Source organism: Curcuma longa, chromosome 7 (genome assembly GCF_044706935.1).
Source record: "Curcuma longa cultivar G26 ecotype Majalengka, Jawa Barat chromosome 7, ITB_CL_G26_1.1, whole genome shotgun sequence".
Classification (NCBI taxonomy): Eukaryota; Viridiplantae; Streptophyta; class Magnoliopsida; order Zingiberales; family Zingiberaceae; genus Curcuma; species Curcuma longa.
Genome location: NC_133867.1, coordinates 10,117,284 through 10,144,374, shown reverse-complemented (window position 1 = coordinate 10,144,374; position 27,091 = coordinate 10,117,284). Strand labels below are relative to the sequence as shown.

General features: G+C 37.3%; 1 protein-coding gene, 1 long non-coding RNA gene and 1 other non-coding gene across 3 annotated transcripts; 2 read left to right on the top strand and 1 right to left on the bottom strand.

Annotated features, from left to right (window-relative positions):
• Nucleotides 1–8,704: 8,704 nt before the first annotated feature.
• Nucleotides 8,705–8,777, bottom strand: TRNAA-CGC (transfer RNA alanine (anticodon CGC)). Its single transcript has one exon. It is a non-coding gene; the product is annotated as a tRNA-Ala (tRNA).
• An 11,388-nt stretch (nucleotides 8,778–20,165) lies between these two features.
• Nucleotides 20,166–21,654, top strand: LOC141831435 (uncharacterized). Its single transcript, XR_012602071.1, has 3 exons — nucleotides 20,166–20,250; nucleotides 20,509–20,592; nucleotides 21,447–21,654. It is a non-coding gene; the product is annotated as an uncharacterized LOC141831435 (long non-coding RNA).
• Nucleotides 21,655–26,529: 4,875 nt separating this feature from the next.
• LOC141832351 (uncharacterized) lies at nucleotides 26,530–27,091 on the top strand. The gene has a single exon (XM_074719855.1). It carries the CDS (start codon nucleotides 26,596–26,598, stop codon nucleotides 26,872–26,874), a length of 279 nt encoding a protein of 92 aa, XP_074575956.1. The 5' UTR covers nucleotides 26,530–26,595; the 3' UTR covers nucleotides 26,875–27,091.

Sequence of the window (27,091 nt, the reverse complement as noted above, 5' to 3'; positions counted from 1 at the left end):
TATGGATATGAGATATCGAGTTGACACATGAGTATATATTAGAGAATGTATACTGAATTGACCTGTCATGAGAAAGTTTCATAGATCGTTATATGAGTGTCATAAATTTTCTCATGTAACTATTAGTATGAATAGTCCTTAAACCTGAAGTCACTATGGTTCCCTACATAAAGAGTTATATACTTTGGTATCTTCAAACGTCACCCGTAACAGGGTGGACTATAAAGGCGATCACTGAGTATGTAACAAATTATGCGGAGGGATGCGAGTGATGTAGATGGGATCTATCCCTCCCATATAACGGGAGTAGTATCTTACGACCTCTTGATAGAGTAGGACCACAAAATGCATGGTCATGCTCAAATGAGTCAATATGAGATATTGAGCTCATTTGCTTGAGTGAGTCTACTTGGGGATCAAGAAACATAAAAGTTGATAAGAGGATGACACGGTCTATGCCTCATTGATCAATCTAGATATCGAGGATAGAAGGACATGATCATACATTATCATAGTCATGAAGGTTATATTGGATCTCGACATTCTTGTCACTTGGGTAGCAATGATGCATTGCTAGATGCCGCTCATTGCTTATGTTTCTAAAATAGGTTTTAGAAACATTGTCAATGTTACAAGAACCTATTGGGTCACACACAAATAACACTATATTTGGAGATGTGTTCATTTTAGTTTGACTAAAAGAATAATTAAGCTCATTGGATGACCTAGACTTGAGTTAGACTTAAGTTGGTTGAATTTGAGTTAGACTCAAATTAAACCAAGATGAATTTTGATTCATTATACATGATTAATGTAGATTAATCATGCAATTAAAAAGAGGAAGTTACATGCATGAGTTGAATTTGAGTTAAACTCAAATCAAGTCAAATTGGATTTTGATTCATTATGCATGATTAATGTGGATTAATCATGCAATGAAGAGGAGGAGGTTACATGCATGAGAATTATCATGCTTGATTAATAGGATTAATCAAGCATTGATAAGGAATATCAAAAGCCTAAAAATCCTTGGTATTCATAGTATGAGTATAAAAGAGTTTTCTCTTGCAAAACTCTTGAGTGGTTCATTTTTCTTCCTCCTTTCCTCATTATGCACGAAATTCCTCTTTCCCCTCTTGGCCTAAATCCACAAAGGTTGCTAGCACAACCACCTTTCTCTAAAAGTGAGTGTTCGTGTGGATACATATAGAGGCACGGACACTTGAACGTGCTAGAGATCCGACAACTTTTGGATGAGCGGGATAAGCAAAGGGCATGCATCAAAGGTGAAATTTATTAGATAGATTTTTATAGTTTTAATTTGTACAAGTTTTTCGCATGGATCGCTCGAGAGATCCTATTTCTACTGTGATTTTTTATTTTTATCGCATAAGATTCCCTACAGCTACAACATTTTGGAAGCTACAATGCTCAAGAGCGCAATCCATTCGGGTTCGTGAATGGATCACGTAGATGCATCACGTGGGCATGCCCCTTCATGGGCCCTGCCTGACCTAACCTTATTAACTCCACTTGGCCACAATGACTTTCTCATGCAGAGTCCTTGACAAACTGATCCTTCTTTGACCTTAACCTCTGACAACTCCTAATGATCACAATCATTGTACACTAGGACACAACCACCCTTGGCAAGACAACCTGCACCAAAGGTGACACCTGACGAGTGACTCGATGTGCCAGTTGTATTGCTCCGTCGTTGTCCCCTTTGTTGCTCGACTTAGCTTTTCCCCATCGGCCGACTTACGAATCCCGACTCGTGTAGCAGCCTAGACTTCCTCTTCCCTCGGCTATATAAGGTTAGGTGATGGTAGCGGAAGGTGTTATATTTAAGAGGTGTCTCTAGGCAATCACTTTATGGTTGTATTATTTATTAGATAAATAAAAATTCACATTTGAGTGCACATTCTTTATGTGTTTGATTGGATCTTAAATTTATTTACTGAATGTCCGCAATACGATTCATAGCATGAGAGAATTTGTGATTGGATCACAACTAGTGAACATCTCTACATGTGCAATTATGAATGTATTGAAATTATCTCTAGTCGATAAATTGATGAGCATGAACGTCATCGATTCTGTTAAGACTAGCACGTTTTAAACTCCTTAGTTTACCAAGTAGTTTTCTCACTGGTCGGAGATATTGGATGTTCAAAGTTAAAAGTGGATGCTAGTTAAAGGTAACTAGTTCATTGGAGTGACCTGCCATGAGACTTCATATAGTTCTATGTATATATGATATGTCAATGAAGATACCAATACAGTTTAAGTGTGAGTTTTCTTTGACTTATAGTATTTAAGTCATTTTGATCATGGAGGCTTATACTTTGATATCTTAAGAAAACATCTCCAAGGAGGTATGGACTCAAGATGATTAAGTGTAAGTCGAAGTATCCAAAGGTATTTGGATAGCCCATAGAGGATTCACCACTACTTAAAAAAGGAGATGTATACGTACGATCGCTTGTCAGGATTGTTACTTGAAGTCTTTGATCAAAGCATTGCATATCAAGAGGATGACACTCTTGTATACATATATAAGTAACTTGAATCCACATGACAAGAAAGCAAGCTTGGGCTAGATGTGACGTAGTCAGTCTAGTGAGGACTGACACATATAGATCACGTCCTGAATTAAGCGAGTATAAGACAGTGAAAGGAACGAGACATGTTTCATTGTAGCTGCTGAAGGGTTTAGAAATAGTTTTAGAATCAATCATTAATTTTTTGATCAATTGGGGGTTATGATATACTATTAAGTGTCACTTATGTTCATTCTGTAATTAATAGTTAATTACGGGCGACCAACATAATCGAGAACCTATTGTGTCACATACGCTATAAATTTCTTTGAAGGATTTAAAATTAGTTTGAGAATTGAATTCTCAGAATGAGAGAAATAAAGTCTGGTTGGATCAGACAAGGGCAAAAATGATAGGCTTCGTCTTATGAAGATGAAATGAACCATATTGGTTTGTTCTAATGGAAGAGATTTTGACAGATCGGAAGTGATGATGTACTTCGTCTTATGAAGGCAAAATGAACCAAATTGGTTTGGTTTTGATTGGAGATATTTTGGTAATTAAACCAAATGATTTGGTTTTGAATTAAATTAAACCAACTTGGCTTGATTTTGAACTGAACTTAAGTTGATCGACATATGAGTTTTGGGTATCGAGCTAAGGATGTGGTTTTGGATTGGATCCAAACACAACAAGAAATATTATATGGGATATAACATTAAAGGAGGAATAAACGGTTGAGATCAAAATCAAGTTTGATCACAACCATTCATTTTAATTCATCCTATTTGATTTGCTACAGTACCCTATATTAAAACCCTAAGCCAACTGTGATGGGGTTCGATTTTTTCTGCGTGAGAGAAAAGGCGCCATAGCTTTCTCCCTTAATCACGATTTTATCGATCGCGCAGCTTCATCTCCGCGTGAAGATGAATCGCACCGCCCTCCTTCCGTTTGCGAATTGCGATTCTCCCCTTCGCCTTCATGTGTGTCGATCTTCTCCCAAGGTTGATTTAGGGTTTTCGATCGTGAGAAGCCAATTGGGTGAGCGCCGCATTCTTCCTCTTCTTCTCCCAATCACGAGTAGGATTCTATATCGGAGTTCGCCGACCGCACACTGCCCATTTCGGTGCTTCCGCGTGAGAAGGGGATTAGGCGCCGACTGCCCTTTGGCTTCTCCCTGGTGAAGACCTGTGGTTGATCGCAAGGAAGAGTGTCCTTATTATCGGCATTGGATGTCGACTGTTGGTTTCCCGTGAACAACGATTGTTGGAAAGGAAAAGGCCGCCCCTTTTACCTTCTTCTCAAAGCATGCCCTCCACCGCTGGAGCTACTATAGCTATTGGTCGGGGCTCATTGTCCAACCGTTGGAGCTCTTATGAAGGGTTACCGTCGGCCGACGAAGTGTTCATTGAGGATAACAATTGTCGGAGAAGAACATCGTTGATAACTCTTGTGAAGAGCTATCCAATCGTTGTTAATCAACTCCGATAGTCTAACAACCATCGGTCATTTCACGGAAGCTTGTGAAGCTTCCGAAGATCGTTCCATTCTTGTCGGAAATGGTTCTGATTGTTTGTCTTAAATGAAGGATCAAAGGTTGACCACCGAAACTACATCAGGAATACGATTGTCGATAATAGTTAGAAAGCCCCAAAAAATGAACGCGACGTGTGTTGTTGCATGTTTTTTGATATTAAGATTTTCTTTCATATCGATCGTTGTAGATCGTCGACTAATATCGAAGATGGTGACGTGACTCGTGGCTTGGGAAGCCATCCAGAGGAGAGTTTGGCGTGGATCACCGATAGAAGCGGAGCTTTGATAGAGCCGCTCGATTGATGCTAATCCCATTCCATGACATCCGTCAGGTATACCTAAAATAAATTATTATTCTATAAAATTTTAATTTTCATTTATTTCATATACTTATTGTATCATGCATGCGTGTGTTGCAAGTGTTGTAATAATATAATTATTATTTATTTTTTCGCTGCACACATTTGCGAAACATGTAAACACGTGCAACGCATCAGGCTGGACCTAACAGAAAGTATGATTTTCTTCTCACATGTGGAGGCTAATCTTCTACGTCTTTCTCTTTTGAGCTCTTAACGCTCCCTTGCATAAGCAAGCCTTCCTCCTTTCAGCACAATAATGACTTGACCGTTAGAGGGGTTACCCTGGTAACGTCGATCCTCAACTGACGTGCTTTGATCCACAAGGCTTAGAGAACAGACTCATTGAAGGACAACCATCACCGCTATAGACAAGGAAGAAGGAGAGGAATAACTCAAGCGTTGAAAAAGGACTCTATCAAATTGACACCATTTATGGGAAAAGAACAAAAAACTATGATGAGAATGAGTCATCCCTATTACAAGAGGGGGAGATAGGGAGGAACCATCATCAATGCTTCCTCCACCGATCTCCTTGAGCCCAACGCCTTGCTTCTTCTCAATAGTTGTCTCCCAAAGTCATGGTTGACACAGCGAAGTGGCCTTCCATGAAGATTGACAACACAAATTTCAAAGTAGCGACAGATGTAGCTTGATCAAAAGGAAAATGGGGGGGGGGGGGGGGAGGGACAATAATGCAGGATTTGACCCACATCATTTCATCCATCAAATTATTTTCACAACTTGAAGAAGAGACATATATCCAAGCAATGGTCAGCAACTAATTTAAAGGTGAATAGATGCCTCTTAGGCTATGATGCAATGGTAAGGTGATACAACTGAATTATCGTGATATGATTACAATTCAAAATTATCGAACCTCTCTATACTAATATAGTATAAGGATGACTTAGATCATTTCTCTTAAAGAATGTAGTCAGTGAATATCAATATAGGATTAAATTATTTGGAATGAGATTTATGTTTTTGATGTTATAAATGGAATTTCTAAAGCTAATGGCATTAAATAGAAATCTAATCTAATCTATCCTACTTGCAAAGGAATTAATAGAACAATAAAGTAAAATATTCTAATCTAGCCTAATCTACTTGCATCTAAATGAAGAACAATAACTTAAAGTATTAAACGAAGCAAGACAAAAACAAATTAGATGAATTGAAATGCATTAACAAAAGTAAACATAATGTAAAGGGGAATTAAACCAAACACTCTGCAAGCATGAAAAACTAAGCTACACTGAGACTAAAGATAAAGGAGCTCTCCCTCCTGGATGGATGATGCGAAATGAGCCCAAGACCCTACAACTTAGCAAAGTAGGCAAAAGTCGAATTTAGAATTAATGGAGCGGATCAAATTGAATCTCTCATTAAGTATATTTGCACTATTATATCACACAAATTTAGTAGTTACGTCAAAGCCTGATCAGTTTTCTTTCTTTACCCAGTTAAAGTACTAAAGTCGCTATTGTTAGCTATATTCATACTTAGGAATTTATAAATCTCTCTCAACTATTCAGTCATTCAGCCACTCATGCATATTCGATCGCATGACCATTCGGCCATATTTGGCCTCTCAGCCATACTCGACTGCTCGTCTAGATTATTCAACCACTTGGCCACTTAACTATTCGGCCACACAGTCATTCGGTAGTTTAGTCACTTGACCATATTTGGTAGCTCAGCCATGCATCCCTTCGCCCATTCATCCATTCGGAATTCAATCATTTAGACATTTAGCTCTTCATCCATTCATTCGTTCAACCCTTATCCATTCAGCCAACCATTCAATCCTTCGTCCATTAAGTCAGTCAACCATCCTAAATTTAGTTATTCAACCATTCAACTCTTCTACCATTCAACTATCCAAAATTCAACCATTCAACCATCTAAAATTCATCCATTTAACCCTTCAACCATTTGAAATTCAACCATTCATCCCTTCAACCATTCAACCATCCGAAATTCAATCGTTCAGCCATTCAACCCTTCAACCATTTGAAATTCAGCCATTCAGCCATTTGACCATTCATCCATTCAGCCCTTCGACCATTTAGTCATCCGAAATTCAACCATCTAGGATTCAATCATTCGGCCATTGGACCCATTAGCCATTCGACCACTTGCCCATTCTGACCTTGAATCACTCGTCTGCTCGGTCGCTTAACTACCTGGCTATTCAGAAATTTGGTCGCTCATCTACTTGGTCACTTGGTCATTCTCTCCTGGCCAACTAGTCAAGATCCTCTTATCTTTCCTAGCCAAAAGGCCAAGATTGAACCATGTATCTTGGCCTTTCGACCAGGATCATGCCATTCTCTCTCAGCCAATCAATTAGGATCCACTTATCTTTCCTAGCCAAAAGTCAGGATTGAGTCATTTTTCCTAGCCTTTCAGCTAAGATCGTGTCATTTCTCCTGACCGTTTGTGCAAGATTAAACTCGATGTTAGAGTGGGATAAATAGCGTTACGAATTTTATGAGTTTGAAATTAAAATAGAAATTGCTAAAGTAATACAGCAGAATAAATATGAACAGTTAACTCAAGCATGCAATGAAGTTGATAACAATATCTTTATTTAAGTATACAAAGATTTTGCACAAATAATAAAGGTGTGCAATTTAAACAAATTAATTTTTATTTTGATTAACTCCTTTCTAAAAAGATTCTGAGTGGAGAAATCTTTTTTTAAAAAATTAAAAATTAAGCATACAACAAAATTGGAAGTTTTGATTAGATATGCATATAATATAATAGAAATGTATATAATCTTGATTAGATATATAGGATTATGAGACTATTGTTATAACTAAATTATGAACATTCATATTAACATTGATAATATCCATTAAATAATTGAAAGTTTTGAAATTACAAATCTTACTTACTCTAACTCTCTCCTCATCTTGTCTTTTTTTTTTGAAATGTATGCATGAAAGTGTCTATAAATAATGACTCGGTCTTCATTTCCTTGGCATAAAAAATATCATTAGAAATAATGAAATAGTCTGAATAGATTCAAAAATTAGTGTTTTAAAAAAATTATCAATCTTTGTTATGTTCACCAATATTGATCAAACCTCCTGCACACGTCGTAGATGATTCTTCAAAATTCTAAGTTTGATTTATTTTATTCTGTTGACTCTTTCGTCTGCTCTCCTCAGATTCTAAAAAATTCTGAATCTTGCCTCAATTGTCCTTGGTGATGCAATTTGACTTTTTCCCGTTGATCTTCACATGATTTAGTACATGTCCAATTTGATCGTCATATTTTTTTCTTAAAAATCCTCCTTATTTCTAACTCTTCAATATTATCCCAAGTGAATGCTCGTTGCAATGGAAAAAAATTAATTATATTTACATTGCCAGCAAAAGAATAAGATTGCGAAGGTGTCGAAGCAGACTCTGATAGTGATCTTCCATCAGTATTTCTCTATGGCGCCACGTTAAAACTATCACTCATAATTGTTAAAATAAAGTAAATAAAAATTGCATATTCATCATATGCATAATGAAGAATATGAAAAAATTTATCATATTTAAATGTGAGAAACAAGACACCAATATATCACCTCTAATCTCTAATGATCTATAGAAAAAAAATACAGTACATTAATAAATAAAATATATAAATTTAAAAATGAGATAACAATCAGACAACTAATTAAGTTATGAGATTTGTATATTTGTAAAATAAAACTAAATTTACTCACATAAAAAAATATTACCATAAACGAAGAAAAAAAATCATATTTTTGTTATATTAAGATAATAAAACTTACTTGCATAAAAATCAAAGTCTTCATCATCATTATAAAAATAACTAATATTAAAGTAACCACTGTTGTAGCTAAATAATATCTACTATCAATAAATAACTATATATATTGTTGTAGATAAACTTAAAGTAGGTTAATAAAAATGAATCTCTCCATCTACTTTAAGTCCTACACTGTCTGGGAAAAAAAATCTATAATTATTTATTAATATATAATAAAGAATAATAAAAAAAAAGTTAGTAGAGGAATCAAAACCCGTGTCTCTTTCACATGAAACAAGCACTTATCTTCTCTGTTAAAAAATAGTAAAAAATTGTAAGTTGGTAAAAAAATCTATAATTATTTATTAATATACAATGAAGAATAGTAAAAAAAAAGTTAGTAGAGGAATCAAACCCCGTGTCTCTCTCACGTGAAACAAACACTTATCTTCTCTGTTAAGAAATAATAAAAAATTATAAGTTGGTGGAGGTCTGGGGAATCGAACCCCATGCCTCTCGCATGCGAAGCGAGCGCTCTACCATATGAGCTAGACCCCCAATGATGAATTAAAAGACATTAAGATTTAACTTTAAATATTATCTTCTCTATCTTGGAGGAACTCCAACTATGATAAGAGACTAGTGCAAAGACCAATGTAGTAGATACAAACCTGCATGCTATTAACACCTTTCTGAATGGTACAATAAATATATACACAAATGGAACACTTGATGATAACATAGACTAGAAACCCTGAGCTATGGTGATGGCAGGGGTTCTCTCTCCATTCTTGTACTTCTCCAGTGAATAACCCATTTGCCAATGTTCATTGATGAAGAAAGTCACGCATCAATTAGCGTAAGTAGTGAAGTTTTTTCAAGAACCACAAAAGATAGTTTGATAAAAAACATCCCTTCTAAATACATAAAACTTTGGAGATCATTCACTATACGTAGTAGTAATAGCAAGAAAGCCCCACTGAATTTCCACTACTTGAGTTAAGACTAGTCGCCACTAGAGTGTACCATTTTGATTTTACAGAGACCATGACTAATTTTTTTATTTTAGAAAAAGGAAACAATTAAAAGATAAAAAAATTAAGATTTTAACCTACTAAATTCAAACTAGCGACCTAAGGATCACCTGGAACTACTATAATCCTTAGGTTTACCAACTGGTAAGAAAGAATCTATAATTGTTTATTAATTGATATATAATAAGGAATAGTAAAAAACTAAAGATTGGTGGAGGTCCAATGAATCAAACCCCGTGCCTCTCGCATGCAAAATGAGAACTCTACTATATAAGCTAGAACCCCAATGGTGAGTTGAAAGACAACGAGATATATCTTTAGGTATTATCTTCTCAGTCTTGGAGGAACTTCAGCTAGGATAAGAGACTAGTGCAAGGGCCATTGAACAATGTAGTGAATACGAACCTACATGCTACTGACACCTTCCTGAATGGTCCAATAAATAGATACACAAATGGAACACTTGATGATAGCATAAACTAGAAACTCTGAGCTACGGTAAGGGTAGGGGTTCTCTCTGTTATATTTGAGAGGTGTCCTAAGACAATCGCCTTACAGTTATACTATTTATTGGATAAATAGAAATTTACTATTTGAGTGCATATTCTCTATGTGTTTGATTGGATCTTAAACTCATTTACTGAATGTCCGCAATACGATTTATAGCATGAGAGAATTTGTGATTGGATCACAACGAGTGAGCATCTCTACATGTGTAATTATGAATGTATTAAAATTATCCCTAGTTGAAGAATTGATGAGCACGAACATCATCGATTCTGTTGAGACTAACACGTTTAAACTCCTTGGTTTATCAAATAGTTATTCTCATTGGCTGGAGACATTGGATGTTGAGAGTTAAACATGGATGCTGGTTAAAGGTAACTAGTTCATTGGAGTGACTTGCTTTGAGACTTCATATGATTCTATACATATGTCAATGAAGATCTCAGCGCAGCTTAAGTGTGAGTTTCCTTTAACTTGCGGTATCAAGTCACCTTAGTCATGGAGGCTTATACTTTGACATCTTAAGCAAACATCTCCGAGGAGGTGTGGACCCGGGATGATTGGATATAAGTCAAAGTGCCTGAAGGTGTTTGAATAGCCTACAGAGGATTCACTGCTCTTTGTAAAAAGAGATGTATACCCTATGGCTGCTTGTCAGGATTGTTACTAAAAGTCTTTGGCCAAAGCATCACATGTCAAGAGCATGATACTCTTGGATACATGTATAAGTAACTTGAATCCACAAGACAGGAAAGTAAGCTTAGGCTAGGTGTGATGTAGTCAGCCTAGTGGGGATTGACACATATAGACTATGTCCTAAACCAAGCGGGGTATAAGACGGTGAAAGGAATGAGACACATCTCATTGGAGCTGCTGAAGGGTTTAGAAATATTTTAAAATCAATAATTAATTTTTTGGTCAATTGGGGATCATGATATACTACTAGATGCCACTCATGATCATTCCATAATTAATACTTAATTACGGATGACCAACATAACCGGGAACCTATTGGGTCATACATACTATAAGTTCTCCGAATGACTTGAAACAAATTTGAGAATTGGATTCTTAGAATGAGAGAAATAAAGTCTGGTTGGACCAGACAAAGAACAAAATGATGGAATTCAACTTATAAAGATGAAATGAACGAAACTAATTTTGTTCAAATTGGAGATCGTTTGGTTATTGAACCAAACGATTCAGTTTTGAATCAAAATTGAATCAACTTAGTTTGGCTCATGATGGAAGATATTTTGACAAAATAGAAGAGATGAGGAGCTTTGTCTTGTGAAGATGAAATGAACAAAACTAGTTTGGATCAAATCGGAGGTCGTTTGGTTAGTGAACCAAGCGATTTAATTTCAAACCTGATTTGCTACAGTATTGGTTTGCTACAGTATGAGTTCGCTACAGTGTTTAGGGTTAAATTCGGTTTAGCCAGTCTGGTTCTCTCCTATTTTCTTCCGTTGGTTCAGCCTTGCCCCAACCGCACTATAGCTTCTCAATATAACGTGAATCACGATTTTTGCCCTGTTCTGCTTTGGCTCATGGGCGCGGTGTCGTCTGCCGCTTCCTCGTCTGCGTGAGCGTCGCCGGTTGTGGGGAGGAGAAGCCTGAGCATAGGCGTTGTCTGCCGCTTCCCGTCTGCGCGAGCATCGCTGGCTGCGGGGATGAAAGCCCGAGCACGGCAAGCCTAGCGCCACTACATCCTTTTGCGCATTGGCTGATCACCAGTTCCGGAGGAGAAGCCGAAGAACGGCAAGTCCAGCGCCGCCACATCCTTCAATGTGCTGGCCGATCACCAATTCCAGAGGAGGAGACGGGAGTTGACCGCTAGAGGAGAAGGAGCTGAACAAGAGCGTCAACCTCTCCTCCTGGAGCGCGACAACTTCTCCTAACCACCACCTCTGTTTCTTCTAGTGAAACCACCATCGACCCTTTTCTTCTCCTATGATACGATCTCTAGATAGATTTATTCAAATAACCCCTTCAAAATATTATCTTTTAGAATATGCTATTGGACTTGTTATTAATTTAGATAAGGTCATTAGATTTATTATTAATTATCCTTTGAATATGTTATTAGATTTATTAATATTGTTTATATTGACTTGGTATTGCTATAGGGTTATATATAGAGTCATTATATAATCTTTTGAGGACAAACAATGAAACAAATTCTTTTGATTAATCAATTCTATTTGATTATTGGAGGTCGGTACTCTCAAAGTGATCATCCTATCCCCTTTCTTATTTTTTTTTAATTTTACGCGAGATAGGACACAGGTTCCAATCAACTTGGTATCAGAGCCAAGTTCTTTTTCCTCGCCACCATCGCATATCCTCGAGCATCAATTTCTTCCACACCTCAAGTACACGCCCACTAACAAGCACATGGTCTTAACCTAACTTCAAGAGAAGAAGATCCACTCTGATATGACGACTGAAGGAGCTCAAATCGACAACAAATGGGCTATAGAATTTAAGGCACGGATGGATAAATTTGAAGCTAAGCATGAGACACGGATGGATAAATTAGAAAAAACTATAGCATCCTTGGTCACAATAGTACATGAATTGAAGGATTGTATCATTGACTCCAACTCAAGCACTCCAATCAAAGAAGAAATAAATCAACAATTTCAACAGCAAAAGCAACAACAACAACAAGATAGTTATAAAGACATTTTGCATGAGGAGTTAAACTTTGATAATGATAAGGAGAATTCATCCATCATTGGCTCCAACTCAAGCACTCCAATCAAAGAAGAAATAAATCAGCAATTTCAATAACAACAACAACAAGATAGTTATAAAGATAATTTGCATGAGGAGTTAAACTTTGATAATGTTAAGAAGAATTCATCCATTATTGTGACACCCGTGATTGAAATCATTGGATCTACATCAATCTCTACTTTCATCATTCTAGTAAACGAAGCGATAATGCCTTGTCATCTCCAACAACATCCGACAAATCATGAAGTTAAGACCCGACGCAAGGCTAAGCGAAGAAAGAGAAAATATTGGCATGCTCATAAATTTTCAACGAAGATCCAAAGGAAAATTTCAAATTTAAGAAAAAAAAATAAAAGGCCATTTGACTTTGTCGAAAGGAGATTTCAATTGAAGCACAATAAGAAACTATTTTATACAAATCATCGAAAGAAAAAAAAGAAGAAAAAGATCAACCTTGAAGACAAGATTATTTTGAAGGACGGTGGAATGATACGATCCCTAGATAGACTTATTCAAATAACCCCTTCAAAATATTATCTTTTAGAATATGCTATTTGATTTGTTATTAATTTAGATAAGGTCATTAGGTTTATTAATAATTATCCTTTGAATAGGTTATTAGATTTATTAATATTTTTTATATTGACTTGGTATTGTTAAAGGGTTATATATAGAGTCATTATGTAATCTTTTGGACAAGCAATGAAGTAAATTCTTTTGATTAATCAATTCTATTTGATTATTGGAGGTCGATCCCCCGAAGTGATCATCCTATCCCCTATTCTTATTTTTTCTCTGATTTTTCGCAAGATAGGACACGGATTTCTATCAAATTGGTATCAAAGCAAGGTTAAATTATGACAAATTGGAGATCTTATGAAGATGAGTTTCCTTGTTGGCGAAGTAGAGATCCTACTGGATTTATTTCTAAAGCAGAAAGATATTTTATTCTATATGATATATCAAATGATTCGAAGGTCGAAATAGCTTCTTTGCATTTGGATGGAGAGGCTCTTCACTGGTATCAATTATATATGTCATGTTATAGATCTATAATATGGGAAGAGTTTGTAGATGGTCTTCTAACTCATTTTACACCTCAAGAATATAATAATGTAGATGAGAAATTATCCAAAATTCAACAGATCACCACGGTAATAGAATATCATAATTATTTTTTTTCGACTCTTTAACCAAACTTATGATTGGTCAGAACAAAAATTGCTGAATATGAAATGATGAGTGGCATCGAAGTCATCAATGTACACAAAGGAGAGTATTGATGGATGCACCAATAGAGGATTCAAAGGAAAAAGATGATATCAATGAAGAAAAAAATACAAGAAAGTGCCAATAAAAAAAAGATGTCATGACAATAAAATCAATTCATGTATCAGAAGGATTACAACCTCCACAAACAATAAAAGGAGGATTCATTGAACAACAATGAGATAGTTACAAAGATAATATATATGAGGAGTGAAACTTTGTGACACCCGTAATTGAAGTCGTTGGATCTACACCAATCTCTACTACCATCATTCTAGTGAACGAAACGATAATGCCTTGTCTTCTCTAACAACATCCAACTAATCATGAAGTCAAAATCCAACGTAAGGCTAAGCGAAGAAAAATAAAATATTGACATGCTCATAAATTTTCAACGAAGACCCAAAGAAAATTTTCAAATTTAAGAAAGAATTATAAAAGGTCATTTGTCTTTGTCAAAAAGAGATTTCAATTGGTGCACAATAAAAAGCTATTTTATATAAATCATCGAAAGAAAAAAGAAGAAGAAAAAGATCAACCTTGAGGACAAGGTTGTTTTGAAGGATGATGGAATGATACGATCTCTAGATAGACTTATTCAAATAACCCTTCAAAATATTATCTTTTAGAATATGATATACAAAAATACTATACTGCACGTGACTTGTGTGCGCTGCTGAGCTGGCTGGGATTTTCCTTACACGTGCGTGGCAAACGGAGCCGCGCTGGCCGAAAAAAAATCACGCTCGCTCGTAACAAAACATCCCACTGGCTAACCCTAAAATCCCATGATCGCCTCTCTGCCTATCCTGATCTCGATCCTGATCCCACGCTCGCCTCTCTGCCCGTTGCCCGTCGCCCCACGCTCGCCTCTCTACATGTCACCCGTCGCCGAGGTTAGGCTTTCCGCCTTCGCAGTCGCCCGTTGCCACTCTGCGGCTTTGCTCTCGCAGTCACCCGTCGCCACTCCGAGGGTTGTAGCTCATCACCGAGGTTGCATCTCATCGCCGAGGTTGCAGCTCATCGCCCTCTGCTATGCAATTCTTTTTCACAGTTTCATAGCCTCGCTTTTCTTTAGCCTGGAGTTTCACTCCTCAAGTAGTTAACCAGATGTGGGATCTTTCCCAATATACTCTACGCTTCTCTTTTATTTAGCCTGTTAATAAGAAGGCGCTCCAAGTCTTTTCTAATGATAAACGCAGGGGGGGGGGGGTTATATAACTCCTCAACCAAAGAGGTTTAGAGAAAGGGATTGGGGCAGAGAATGAGAAATGGATATTGAGATCATACCTCCTCCAAGCAGTCATAAGAAAAATATTTCGGCATCTTCTGATGTGGATCAGCCTATTGATCCAAATGAACTAACATATTGTGTCTGCCATCAGGTTCAGTTATTAACTTTGTGATTATATAAATCTCTGTTCATGAATAGCTAGTTGATTCTTTCATATCTAGTCTATCGTTGTGTTGCAGCAAGAATTAACTTTATCTTCAGATATCATTTGGTGATAGGATTGCCTGTGACAATGAAAATGTAAGTTAACAGTCTTTAGCAAGATGTATTCGTTGCAACTTTCTGCTTCATCTTGATGTGCATTGCACTTGAAGCTATTTTCCCCTAGTTTTTGTTGCTATATAAACCTTGCAGTCCTCTCTCCATAATTGCCACAATATATTGTCAGCTTTTTTCATATCAGTCTTCCCAATTATCCCTTGTGATAATGTTTGTCTTGGCTTCATTTCTTCTCCTGCTTGGAAAATCTTCCCTAAATCATGCATGTACCCTGCTCTACTCTTTATCATTTCCGACCTGCGCTTAAAAAGTAGCACATGTTTATATCTTTAAAAGCATCAGTGGCTTTAACATATTTAGGTGATTCTAGGATGTTGATTGATAAGCACATGTTTAAAGCTTTCTTTTGGTTGATTGATAAGCAATCTCTTCATAATTTTCACTCCATTAACTATATTAACTTATATTAACTTAGATTCCAGTCGTTTTCATTTATGCATTCATCCATCCATATCAAATGCAGAGTTAGTTTTCTTTGCAACAATTGTTTTAAGCAAACTAAACTCGAATTGAGGCACATTATATTCATATTTTTACCAGATAATCCAACAAAGAGAATTCACAAGACATACGTGATAATCGGCTTTCCCACACATGCCATTATATTCATAGTTTTTACCCGATAACCCAACAAAGAGAATTCACAAGACATACATGATAATCGGTTTTCCCACACATGCAAAAATATTTATCACCCTAACGTTGCAAATTGTAACTCTGAAAAAAAAGTTAATAGTAATCGTGTTTAAGTACATTGCCTTTGACAACAACATCATCGGATTTCCAATACATCAAAACTTTGACAACGATCTCACGCACAAAACATAGATAACCATAAGATTCTACTTTTTAGTCAGATACCATGTGATATTAATCCTCCTCCATGTTGGGTTGTTAATCTCTCCTTGGCCCAGTTGCTGACTTTGTTATTATTATCTGCACAATTGAGATTTTAATGCCAAAGAAATGAAAAGTTCAGGGAAACAGAAAATGAATCACATTTTCTTACTGCAATACAAGGTGCAAAAGTGTAAGGAATGCATGTTGCTCTGACTTCAAGGGTACTTGCTACACATCTAGTCCAACAATGATAAAAGAAGAAAAAGACAAATATGAGATAACATTTGAACACAAACTCTTAAGATAAGCTCCAGAAATGCAAAGAAATATGCACATATTGGCCTGCTTACCACAATGCAGGAGATGACATAGGAGATGACCACCTAATACACACAACATTGAATCCTAAAGCATGTTGTTAGAACCTACAACAATAAAGATAATTATTAATTTCAATTTCTCAATCAATTAACCACTATAATCTTATAAAATGAAACTTTGTTAATATCAGCCATAGATAACAATTCTTCTTCATATGTGTTGTCATCGCTATTATGATGATTATCTATACTTGATCTGGCAATCGACACATCGTCATCATATTTATAGCATTTAATAAAATTAATCGATTTACAAATAAAATTATCATATAAATGTAAAATTAATCGACACATAACTTTGTTGTAAAAGTGAGCAGTTTCACTTGTCATGTGACACACCTCGATGCCCACATCCATGACATAGTTGGGACTTTGAGGTTGACTTTTCTTTTGATGATTTCAATCTTTTCTTGCATCCTGTTGTTCTTACTAAAGAAGGATCAATAATAACAGGAATTTTGTCTATAGATTTCTTTCTTTGACTTACATTATTGCATTTTTTACTAATATTCATCTCTTGAATTTTATTGTAGATACAATCGAATTGTTCATCCAAGAAATTTGTCCCATCATCAGTCAAGGATGCATCATCAATTAATATTGATGCTTTATAGGACAACTTCGAGTGCCTTGACATCAAAAATGTTTCTGGATAATCGTTGAAAGTTTGCTCCCCCAAAGCATATATTACTCCAACCTTTGCATTTTGTGTCCATCGTTTAAGTATATACTTATCAGGCAAATGAAACACTTGGTTGATATGGAAAAAAGCTAACATATGCCTGCACGGAATGCCATCAAACTCAAATTTCTTACAATTACAGGATATGTAGTCTCTCTAGTTGTCATGCGTGAGGACCCTTGGTTTGGAGGAAGAACAACTTTGAAAATTCATCACAAGGTAAATTGCAAAATCAACTCCTATAGATATCTGTTTCACATAATAACCATGACTCTCATTCATTTTACTTTGAAACTCCATCCATTTATTGTTTGTATACAACTTAACCATTTGAGTTTTTATTGGCTAGATTGTCTTAGTCCTGAGATGTTCATTCATATTAATATGGTCATCAATTAACTCATTGTGTGTTTGGTGTCTTAAGGCCCTATTGAAACGGGTGATAAAATCCATCAATGAGTTCTTATTTGAGATATACTTCATGAAAAATGCATGTGAGCTTTCAGATCTTTGGCTACTTGATATTTCAGCACAAAATACATGATTAAAATATGCTGGCACCCACTTTTGTAACAATTCGTACATCAAAGATAACCAATCATTTTTCTCCAAGTTAGCATACTTGATAATCTCTTTCCATGAATTCTCAAATTCATCCAGTGTTGTAGAATTTCTAATAACATTCTTTATGCTTTGATAGTTGTCATGGAAAGTCAAAGGGCCTAATTTCTTTAGGAATTTATTCAATATGTGCCATAAACAATATCGATGCATTGTTTGAGGAAAAACTTGTGCAATGACCTTCGTCATAGTAGGATTTTGATCTGTGATGATAACATTAGGTGCACCATTAGGTATGACTTCAATGAATTTGTTAAGCAGCCAAACAAAAGACTTAGCTTTCTCATCACTTAAAAAGTCACAATCAAATATAGTTGTTTGATGATGATGATTAACTCCTACAAATGGTACAAAAATCAATCTATATTTATTAATATTATATGTTGTATCAAATATAATTACATCACCAAATACACTATATGCCCTCCTTGGGATATGATCTGCCCAAAAACACCTACTAAATATGTTATTTGAATCAGTCTCGTGCACCATATAACTATAAAAATATTCTAAATCAAATAGACATAAACAAGATAAGATAAAAAAATTTGTAACCACCATTTAGAAATGAAAAAGGAAGATAACAACAAGTTCAGAAATCAACAACAATTCTTTTAACTAATTATGGTTCAAAATTCATAGAGCATATCTAGAGAAATAATCAACAAATCTTATGTTTTTCTAAGAAGGTAGGTTAGTTGACTCCAAAGAAAAAACAGACAAAATAATCGCACAAGGAAATGAAATATATAAACTCACTTGTTTGTTTCATCTTATGACAGCAACCAAAATCATAATAAAGGAATATGCAACATGATCTTAATTCATAGAGTGGTTAAAGCATGGTGTAAAGTTGAGACAAAATACTTGCACTAACATGAACAATTGTAGAAGGTTGCTTTCCACGGTAGAAAGTCATGAGACTAGAATGGCTAAAGCATGCACATGATTGATGCTCACATTAAACTATATTCATAGGGGATCTTTCCTTCGTGTATTGTGCTCTTAATCGCCATTAGCTAATCTTAGTTCTTCAAGGATTATGCTTCTTGGGCTTTATGCAAATTCCACCCTTAATTGCGTTGGAACAAGCTTCCTTGAAGGTTAAGAAGTTGAGAAGCTTTACAGAAATGGTAGAGAAAAATGAAAGTTAGTACCCACTTCAATGTATTAATATAGAAAATATTTGAATTTGTGTCATCTTTTCTTATGGTAACGGACCTAGCAGTAAAATAGGTCCTACCAAAGTGCATTGTATCTTCTATAAGTGTAACAATAGTAACATATCAGTGATCTTGGCGAGATACTTTTAAGTTTGACAAACTTTTTGAGAGCATTTAATTTATAACAGTTGTTATTGGTTAGGCTAAAGATTCAACATGGGAGAATAGACCAGATCATCCAGACAATGCAGCATGTAAAGAAGATTAAGATGCATTTTTCCTACTGAAGTGTATATTTTTAATTCTGGTGGGAACAAATTATTGTAACACCCCGGAATATTTCTCCATATTTTTAGGAATTTTACTTAGATTTAAAATTTTAAAAGGTTCTTTAGTTAAGGGATAAAAGGGAATTTGGTAAAATAAAATAAAATTCTTTAGGTGAAAAGATTCGCCTTGCAAAGACGAATCCAACGAGACCAAGTTTGACCAAATCAGAGGTCGTTTGGTTAGTAAACCAAGTAAACCAAAATTGAACCCGGTTCGGTTCAATCGTTATAATTGAATTTAGCCGGTAAATTTAGATTTAATAGGGATTACTGTGCACTCCTCGTTATAACTACCGCTCGTTCTCTCCTGCGCCGCGAGACCCAGCCCACGCGACCTCGTCCGCGTGACTGCGCTCGGCCCGCCGCCGCGCCCGATTCCGCCGGCGGAAGAAGCGGAACGGATAGGAGGCTTTAAAGGGAGGGCCGAACCCTAGCGTCCCCGGCAGACCGTCCTCCGCCGCGCCCTTCGCTGCCAGCCGCCCCTGCTCCGTCGTCTGCAGTGCCGCCCCTGTTCTGGACGGTCCGCGCGGAAGACGAAGCCGAAGCAGCCGCCGCCTCCCTTCTCGCGCCGTCCGCCGCGTGAGGAAACGCATCCTGCCGACGCCTCCTCCCACAGTCGCTGCCTTGCTGCGGGATCCCGACGCCGCCGCCTGCTCCGCCGGTTAGAGCTTCTGATCACGCTAAAGGAGGGAGAAGCCAACAGAAACCCTAGTATCCCTTCTCTATTCTCCTCTGCCGACGCCACTGTCGCCGCTTTCCTTCGCCGAAGAAGGAAGTCATCGCTTCTGCCCTGTTCGGCCTGGTTCACGCCGATCAGATTCTGCCCTGTTCACGCGAAGAAGACGAAGACCAGCTGATTAATTAACCAATTAACGGGGTTAATTAAATAAGGTAAAGTGTTTAATTAAAGGATTGTAATTAGGTTAATTAATCAAGTAGGATTAATTAAGAGAATTAAGTAATGAATTAAGGTTCATTTGATTAAGTTGGTTAATTAGAATTATTAATTTAGGTTGATTAAGTTAATAATGTAATTGTTAATCAGTTTAATTAGATAAATGATTGGTTAGATTTAATAGGATTAACTCTTAACCAGGTTGAGTGATTTGATTAATACTTTTGGTTAAGTGATAGTAATGGTTTTGCTAGATTATGCGAAGAAGGCGCTAGAGCACCTCGGAGAAGGTCTCCGATTTCACAAATATTAGCAGTAAAACTTAGTGAGCGGACAAGGTAAGTACATTTCTCACCTGCAGTATGAGTTGTTTTCGTATTGTTCTTTCGCATGATTATGTTAAGCTTTCCATGACATGATTTGTGTTAAACATGAATGTATTTATATGTATGCTCTTTCTATGACATGATTTATGTTAGACGTGAATGTATTTATGTGTTCTTCCTCTAGTATGATTCATGTTAAAATAAGAATATATATATGTTCTTTCCATAGCATGATTTAGGATTTAACCATGAATATGTAAATTATTCTTCCTATTTAGGATGGAAGTAAAGCATGATAAATGATTGATGAAAGGACCAAGATATAGTAAGTAAAGTATAAGAACTTTATGATATGTAAAGAAATGTATTTTACCACAAGGGTCGCCAAATGGGCCGCCGAATGGACCGCCAAATGGGCTGGGCCGGGTCGTTACAATTCAAACGTATGACTTTCAATTATAAAGAAACTAAGAAATTTCCATGCCGAATTCCGGGCCAAAGGTTCGCCCATAAGGAAAGGAATTCCAGGCCAAAGGTCGCCTGATAAGATAAGTTCTCGAGTAGCATTCGACGGCTACGACCACAAGGGTCGCCAGAGATGCGCGCATTGATACTCCGCCAGGGCCCATAAGTATGTTTACTTATTTTCAAAAGTATGGACTTTCAATTATAAAGAAGCTAAGAAATTTTCTATGCAATACAAATATTTCCATGTTCAGGTAGTTTTTGCTTAAGTACATGTCTTTGTAATTACAAGTTATTTCCTGTTTAATTACTAAGAAAGCATGCAATGATTTCCGTTGTTTTGTGAGATTAGGTATGTACTTACTAAGCTTTGCTTATAGTTGCATTTCCTTATACTGCAGATAGAGGATAAGAAAAGGTTTAAGTGACGGGAGGCAGCAGGAGCAGTGTTTGGTGTGTGTGGCGGCGGAACAGCGGATTAGAATAAATAAATGAATAAACACCTTATATCAATTATGTCTTTTATATCAATGGCTTCCGCATCTTAAATTGAACAGTTGTTTTATTCCGTTATAAGAATATTCCTTTTGATAGAATTTATCTATTGGATTTTCTACCAATAATTTAATAATGATAAGGTATACGTAACATCCCCCTATTAGAAAGGAGGAGGGTCGTTACAAATGGTATCAGAGCCGGTTCCGCCCTTCCGTCACACTCACATCAGCATCAATCCTGCCGCTTCCAAGTAAGAAGTATACTTAGGCTTTAATTTTGATTAGTATGATTTTATGTTAGATATGCTTCTGATTATTAGCCTCAAGCATGATGTTTAAGTCAAACCTAGCTATTATGATTAGCCCAGCGAATGATTTTAAGTAGACATGTTTTTCATTAGCCTATGAATAATTATTAAGTTATGCATGATTAATAGATGCAAGATTTTGATAGAATTTAGCTAGTGGAATTTCTATTTAGAATTGAAAAATGATAAAGTAAGTAGCATCCCTCTAGTAGTAAGGAGGAGGGTTGTTACAATATTCTTTCTTTTAGTCAAAGAATAATTGTTAAGTTAGGCATGTTTATTATTAGCCTTTAAAAAAAAAAATGATTCTTAAGTTAGGCATGCTTATTATGATTAACACAAAGAATGAATTTTAAGTTAGACATGTAGAGAGATTATTGTTTGTATCCAAAATGAAAGTGATACATGCATGTGTAATAATGAAGTTTTAGTAGTGTCAATAAGGTATTGACTTTTCTGTTTCATCGTACCATCTTACTGAGGAGTAGGAGGATAAGAAGACTTTAGAAAATGTTATGATTGATAGGAATGAGTGAAAGGAATGAAAGTTTTCCTAGCTTTATCTTTACATAGAACTTTGATAGACATATCAATCTGGAAAAAAAAAAAAAAAAGGGGACTTAGCTATGAAAAAAAAAAAAAAATTATTTTATTATGGACGATATAATAGAGGATAAAATACGGCCAATCCCATCTAAGGATATAAGCTTCATTGTTGTAGTTACCTATGCATGATTTTAGCTTAAGGTATATGTAGTATAAATGGTCATCATAACCCTAGGACAAAGGTTCATGATAAGACTATCTGATCCAAGAATAGGAGGGTAATTGGGAACCTAGGGAAGCTATTGAAGAAAGATAAACACATGCCTAAGAATATATTTAGAAATGTCCAAAGAGGAGAAACAATTCTAGAGTTTGAAAACTAAAAGTGGAAAAAAAAAAAATAAAATCAAAGGTTCAAAGAAGCAACTTGGGAATGTAAAGAAGGTATGAGATAAAAATACACAGGAGTTGTTCTAAGTTTCGAGGACGAAACTTTTATAAGGATGGGAGATTGTAACACCCCGGAATATTTCTCCATATTTTTAGGAATTTTACTTAGATTTAAAATTTTAAAAGGTTCTTTAGTTAAGGGATAGAAGGGAATTTGGTAAAATAAAATAAAATAGGTGAAAAGATTCGCCTTGCAAAGACGAATCCAACGAGACCAAGTTTGACCAAATCAGAGGTCGTTTGGTTAGTAAACCAAGTAAACCAAAATTGAACCCGGTTCGGTTCAATCGTTATAATTGAATTTAGCCGGTAAATTTAGATTTAATAGGGATTACTGTGCACTCCTCGTTATAACTACCGCTCGTTCTCTCCTGCGCCGCGAGACCCAGCCCACGCGACCTCGTCCGCGTGACTGCGCTCGGCCCGCCGCCGCGCCCGATTCCGCCGGCGGAAGAAGCGGAACGGATAGGAGGCTTTAAAGGGAGGGCAGAACCCTAGCGTCCCCGGCAGACCGCAATCCTCCGCCGCGCCCTTCGCTGCCAGCCGCCCCTGCTCCGTCGTCTGCAGTGCCGCCCCTGTTCTGGACGGTCCGCGCGGAGAAGACGAAGCCGAAGCAGCCGCCGCCTCCCTTCTCGCGCCGTCCGCCGCGTGAGGAAACGAGCATCCTGCCGACGCCTCCTCCCACAGTCGCTGCCTTGCTGCGGGATCCCGACGCCGCCGCCTGCTCCGCCGGTTAGAGCTTCTGATCACGCTAAAGGAGGGAGAAGCCAACAGAAACCCTAGTATCCCTTCTCTATTCTCCTCTGCCGACGCCACTGTCGCCGCTTTCCTTCGCCGAAGAAGGAAGTCGACGCCGATCAGATTCTGCCCTGTTCACGCGAAGAAGACGAAGACCAGCTGATTAATTAACCAATTAACGGGGTTAATTAAATAAGGTAAAGTGTTTAATTAAAGGATTGTAATTAGGTTAATTAATCAAGTAGGATTAATTAAGAGAATTAAGTAATGAATTAAGGTTCATTTGATTAAGTTGGTTAATTAGAATTATTAATCTAGGTTGATTAAGTTAATAATGTAATTGTTAATCAGTTTAATTAGATAAATGATTGGTTAGATTGGGATAGGATTAACTCTTAACCAGGTTGAGTGATTTGATTAATACTTTTGGTTAAGTGATAGTAATGGTTTTGCTAGATTATGCGAAGAAGGCGCTAGAGCACCTCGGAGAAGGTCTCCGATTTCACAAATATTAGCATTAAAACTTAGTGAGCGGACAAGGTAAGTACATTTCTCACCTGCAGTATAAGTTGTTTTCGTGTTGTTCTTTCGCATGATTATGTTAAGCTTTCCATGACATGATTTCTGTTAAACATGAATGTATTTATATGTATGCTCTTTCCATGACATGATTTATGTTAGACGTGAATGTATTTATGTGTTCTTCCTCTAGTATGATTCATGTTAAAATAGGAATATATATATGTTCTTTCCATAGTATGATTTAGGATTTAACCATGAATATGTAAATTATTCTTCCTATTTAGGATGGAAGTAAAGCATGATAAATGATTGATGAAAGGACAAGGATATAGTAAGTAAAAGTATAAGAACTTTATGATATGTAAAGAAATGTATTTTACTTTTAAGAGGCGGGTATCGGGCCAAAGGTTCGCCCACAATGAATTCCGGGCCAAAGGTTCGACCATAAGGAAAGGAATTCCAGGCCAAAGGTCGACGACCACAAAGTCGGTCGGGCCAAAGGTCGCCCATAAGGAAAGGAATTCCAGGCCAAAGGTCGCCTGATAAGATAAGTCCTCTGGTAGCATTCGGTGGCTAGCTACCCCGAGTTCTATCAGAGATGCGCGCATTGGACTCGCCAGGGCCCATAAGTATGTTTACTTATTTTCAAAAGTATGGATTTTCAAATATAAAGAAGCTAAGAAATTTTCTATGCAATACAAGTATTTCCATGTTCAGGTAGTTTTTGCTTAAGTACATGTCTTTGTAATTACAAGTCTTTCCTGTTTATGTTGCCTGCAATGATTTCCGTGGTTTTGTGAGACTAGGTATGTACTTACTAAGCTTTGCTTATAGTTGCATTTCCTTATACTGCAGATAGAGGATAAGAAAAGGTTTAAGTGACGGGAGGCAGCAGGAGCAGTGTTTGGTGTGTGTGGCGGCGGAACAGCGGATTAGAATAAATAAATGAATAAACACCTTATATCAATTATGTTTTTTTTGTTTATATCAATGGCTTCCGCATCTTAAATTGAACAGTTGTTTTATTCCGTTATAAGAATATTCCTTTTGATAGAATTTATCTATTGGATTTTCTACCAATAATTTAATAATGATAAGGTATACGTAACATCCCCCTAACCATATTAGAAAGGAGGAGGGTCGTTACAATCGAATCCCAAAGACGTCGTGGTCCACCGTGGCCTACTCCTGCCTCAACTCCCAATCCGTGTAGATGCCCAGCGCTCGATAAACATGTGTCTAAACTCACCAAATGAGCGTCGTCTCATCCAATCTCCTCCCCTCATGCATACTACGGTTACAGACCCCTCATATATGATGTACCAGAGCTGCCAGAGCTACATGTCATGCCCGTGAGGCAGTGAAAGTCTTCTAGTACTGCTGTCTGAATGTCCTGAACATACTCCTGTATGTGATCATCTTTGGCCGCATGCGTAACCATGCACGTATCCGCCCCATAATTGACTAGTGGTCCCACTTCGGAAAAAGACATGCTCCAGGGTCTCCTCGTGTTGGCAAAATGTGCATCGCCTGTTCGACAAGTAGTCCTGCGGAGCTCTCACTGGCAGTCTCCCGTGCTAGCAACCACAGTGTGAAAGCATGACGTAGCTATATGGATTGGTGCCAGACTGTCCTCATCCAAGGCTGCCTCGGTCTGACACCTTTGAAATGATCATATGCCCTCCTAACGCCTCCCTGCCACTGTTGGAACCATGATGATAGTAGCTCCGCTGATGCTGCTGGGCTCCCTGCTGTCCCCAGGAGGCTGTCTCTGATATGAAGTAGCTGCTTAAGGAGTAGGGAATCATCATGGCCTGTTCTCCACTCCCATAGCCCCACCATTTGTAAGTACCTATGGTGTATCCATTTGATCCACAGGGCATCCTGCCTGTCTTGAATGCGCCATAGAACATTGGCCAATAATACTAGGTTTTAAGCCCGTAAGTTCCCACAGGATTTTAGAGTTAGCTGGTGGGATCGGATTTTGTTCGATGAGCATCATTTTTTTCGACCAATGTGACTCTACTTGTTATGCATGCGGAGAGAAAATTCCAACCATGTCAACAACGCGTACAAATCATGTAAATGAAATATATATTAGATATTAATACGTAATTCCGTAAATCGCCGATATTAAACGCCAGCGCCGTCACGCGGAATCGGAACGCAATGCACCAGTCAATTATTACACATAATCTAACGCGAAATCCACACGTGTACAAGTTCCCGTGGCGGCTGCCGTGCACGTTTTAATTTCCATCCACCGCCACGAAACGTAACCGCGTCAGCCGACAACGTTTACCGATGACGGCTCTTTCTGGTCCTCTTCCTAATCTTGATCACCAAGTTGACGTGTCAGTCAAAGATTAGATTTCCGCACAAGCAAAACTGCCGTCCATATAAGGAGTTCCTCTGTGCTCTGCTCTAATCCTATCTTGATACTCTCTCTCTCTGTTGATTAAGCCCGACGAATTAATTAATTAGTGAAAATGATGGACGGCTTCTTCTCCGACTCCGACATGTTGACAAAGGTGGCGCTGTTTGCTCTGGTCCAAGCTCTCGTCTATCTCATCCTCTCCAAGTCCTCCACCGTCTTCTCCACCGACGGGATGAGGAGGAGCCTGAGCTTCCGACCGGCGCGCTCTGTCAGCGTCCGCCGCTTGCAGGCCCTGCTCTCTGACATGCCCCCAGGCGGGGAGGTCTCGCCGTCGGCGGCAAGGCTTCGCCGGGAGGATTCCTTGTTGTCGTCCGACGACCTGAAGAATTGATGAAATTTGTTAATTTATTTGTTACAGATTTGAGGTGGTGTGGTATTCTTTTTCGTGGATTTAATTTGCAATTGTTAAAAATTTGATTGGTATGTGATATTTTCATATAGAGAAGTTGGATAGTCTCTCATTTATTCGGATCCGTGAGAAAAAAAGTCAGTTCATCTTCTATATATTCAGATTTATTATAGAAAAAAATCGAATCATCTTTTATTTA

Excerpts from the sequence above, each read along its gene's own strand:
- LOC141832351 (XM_074719855.1), top strand. The coding sequence starts at position 26,596 with ATGATGGACGGCTTCTTCTCCGACTCCGACATGTTGACAAAGGTGGCG.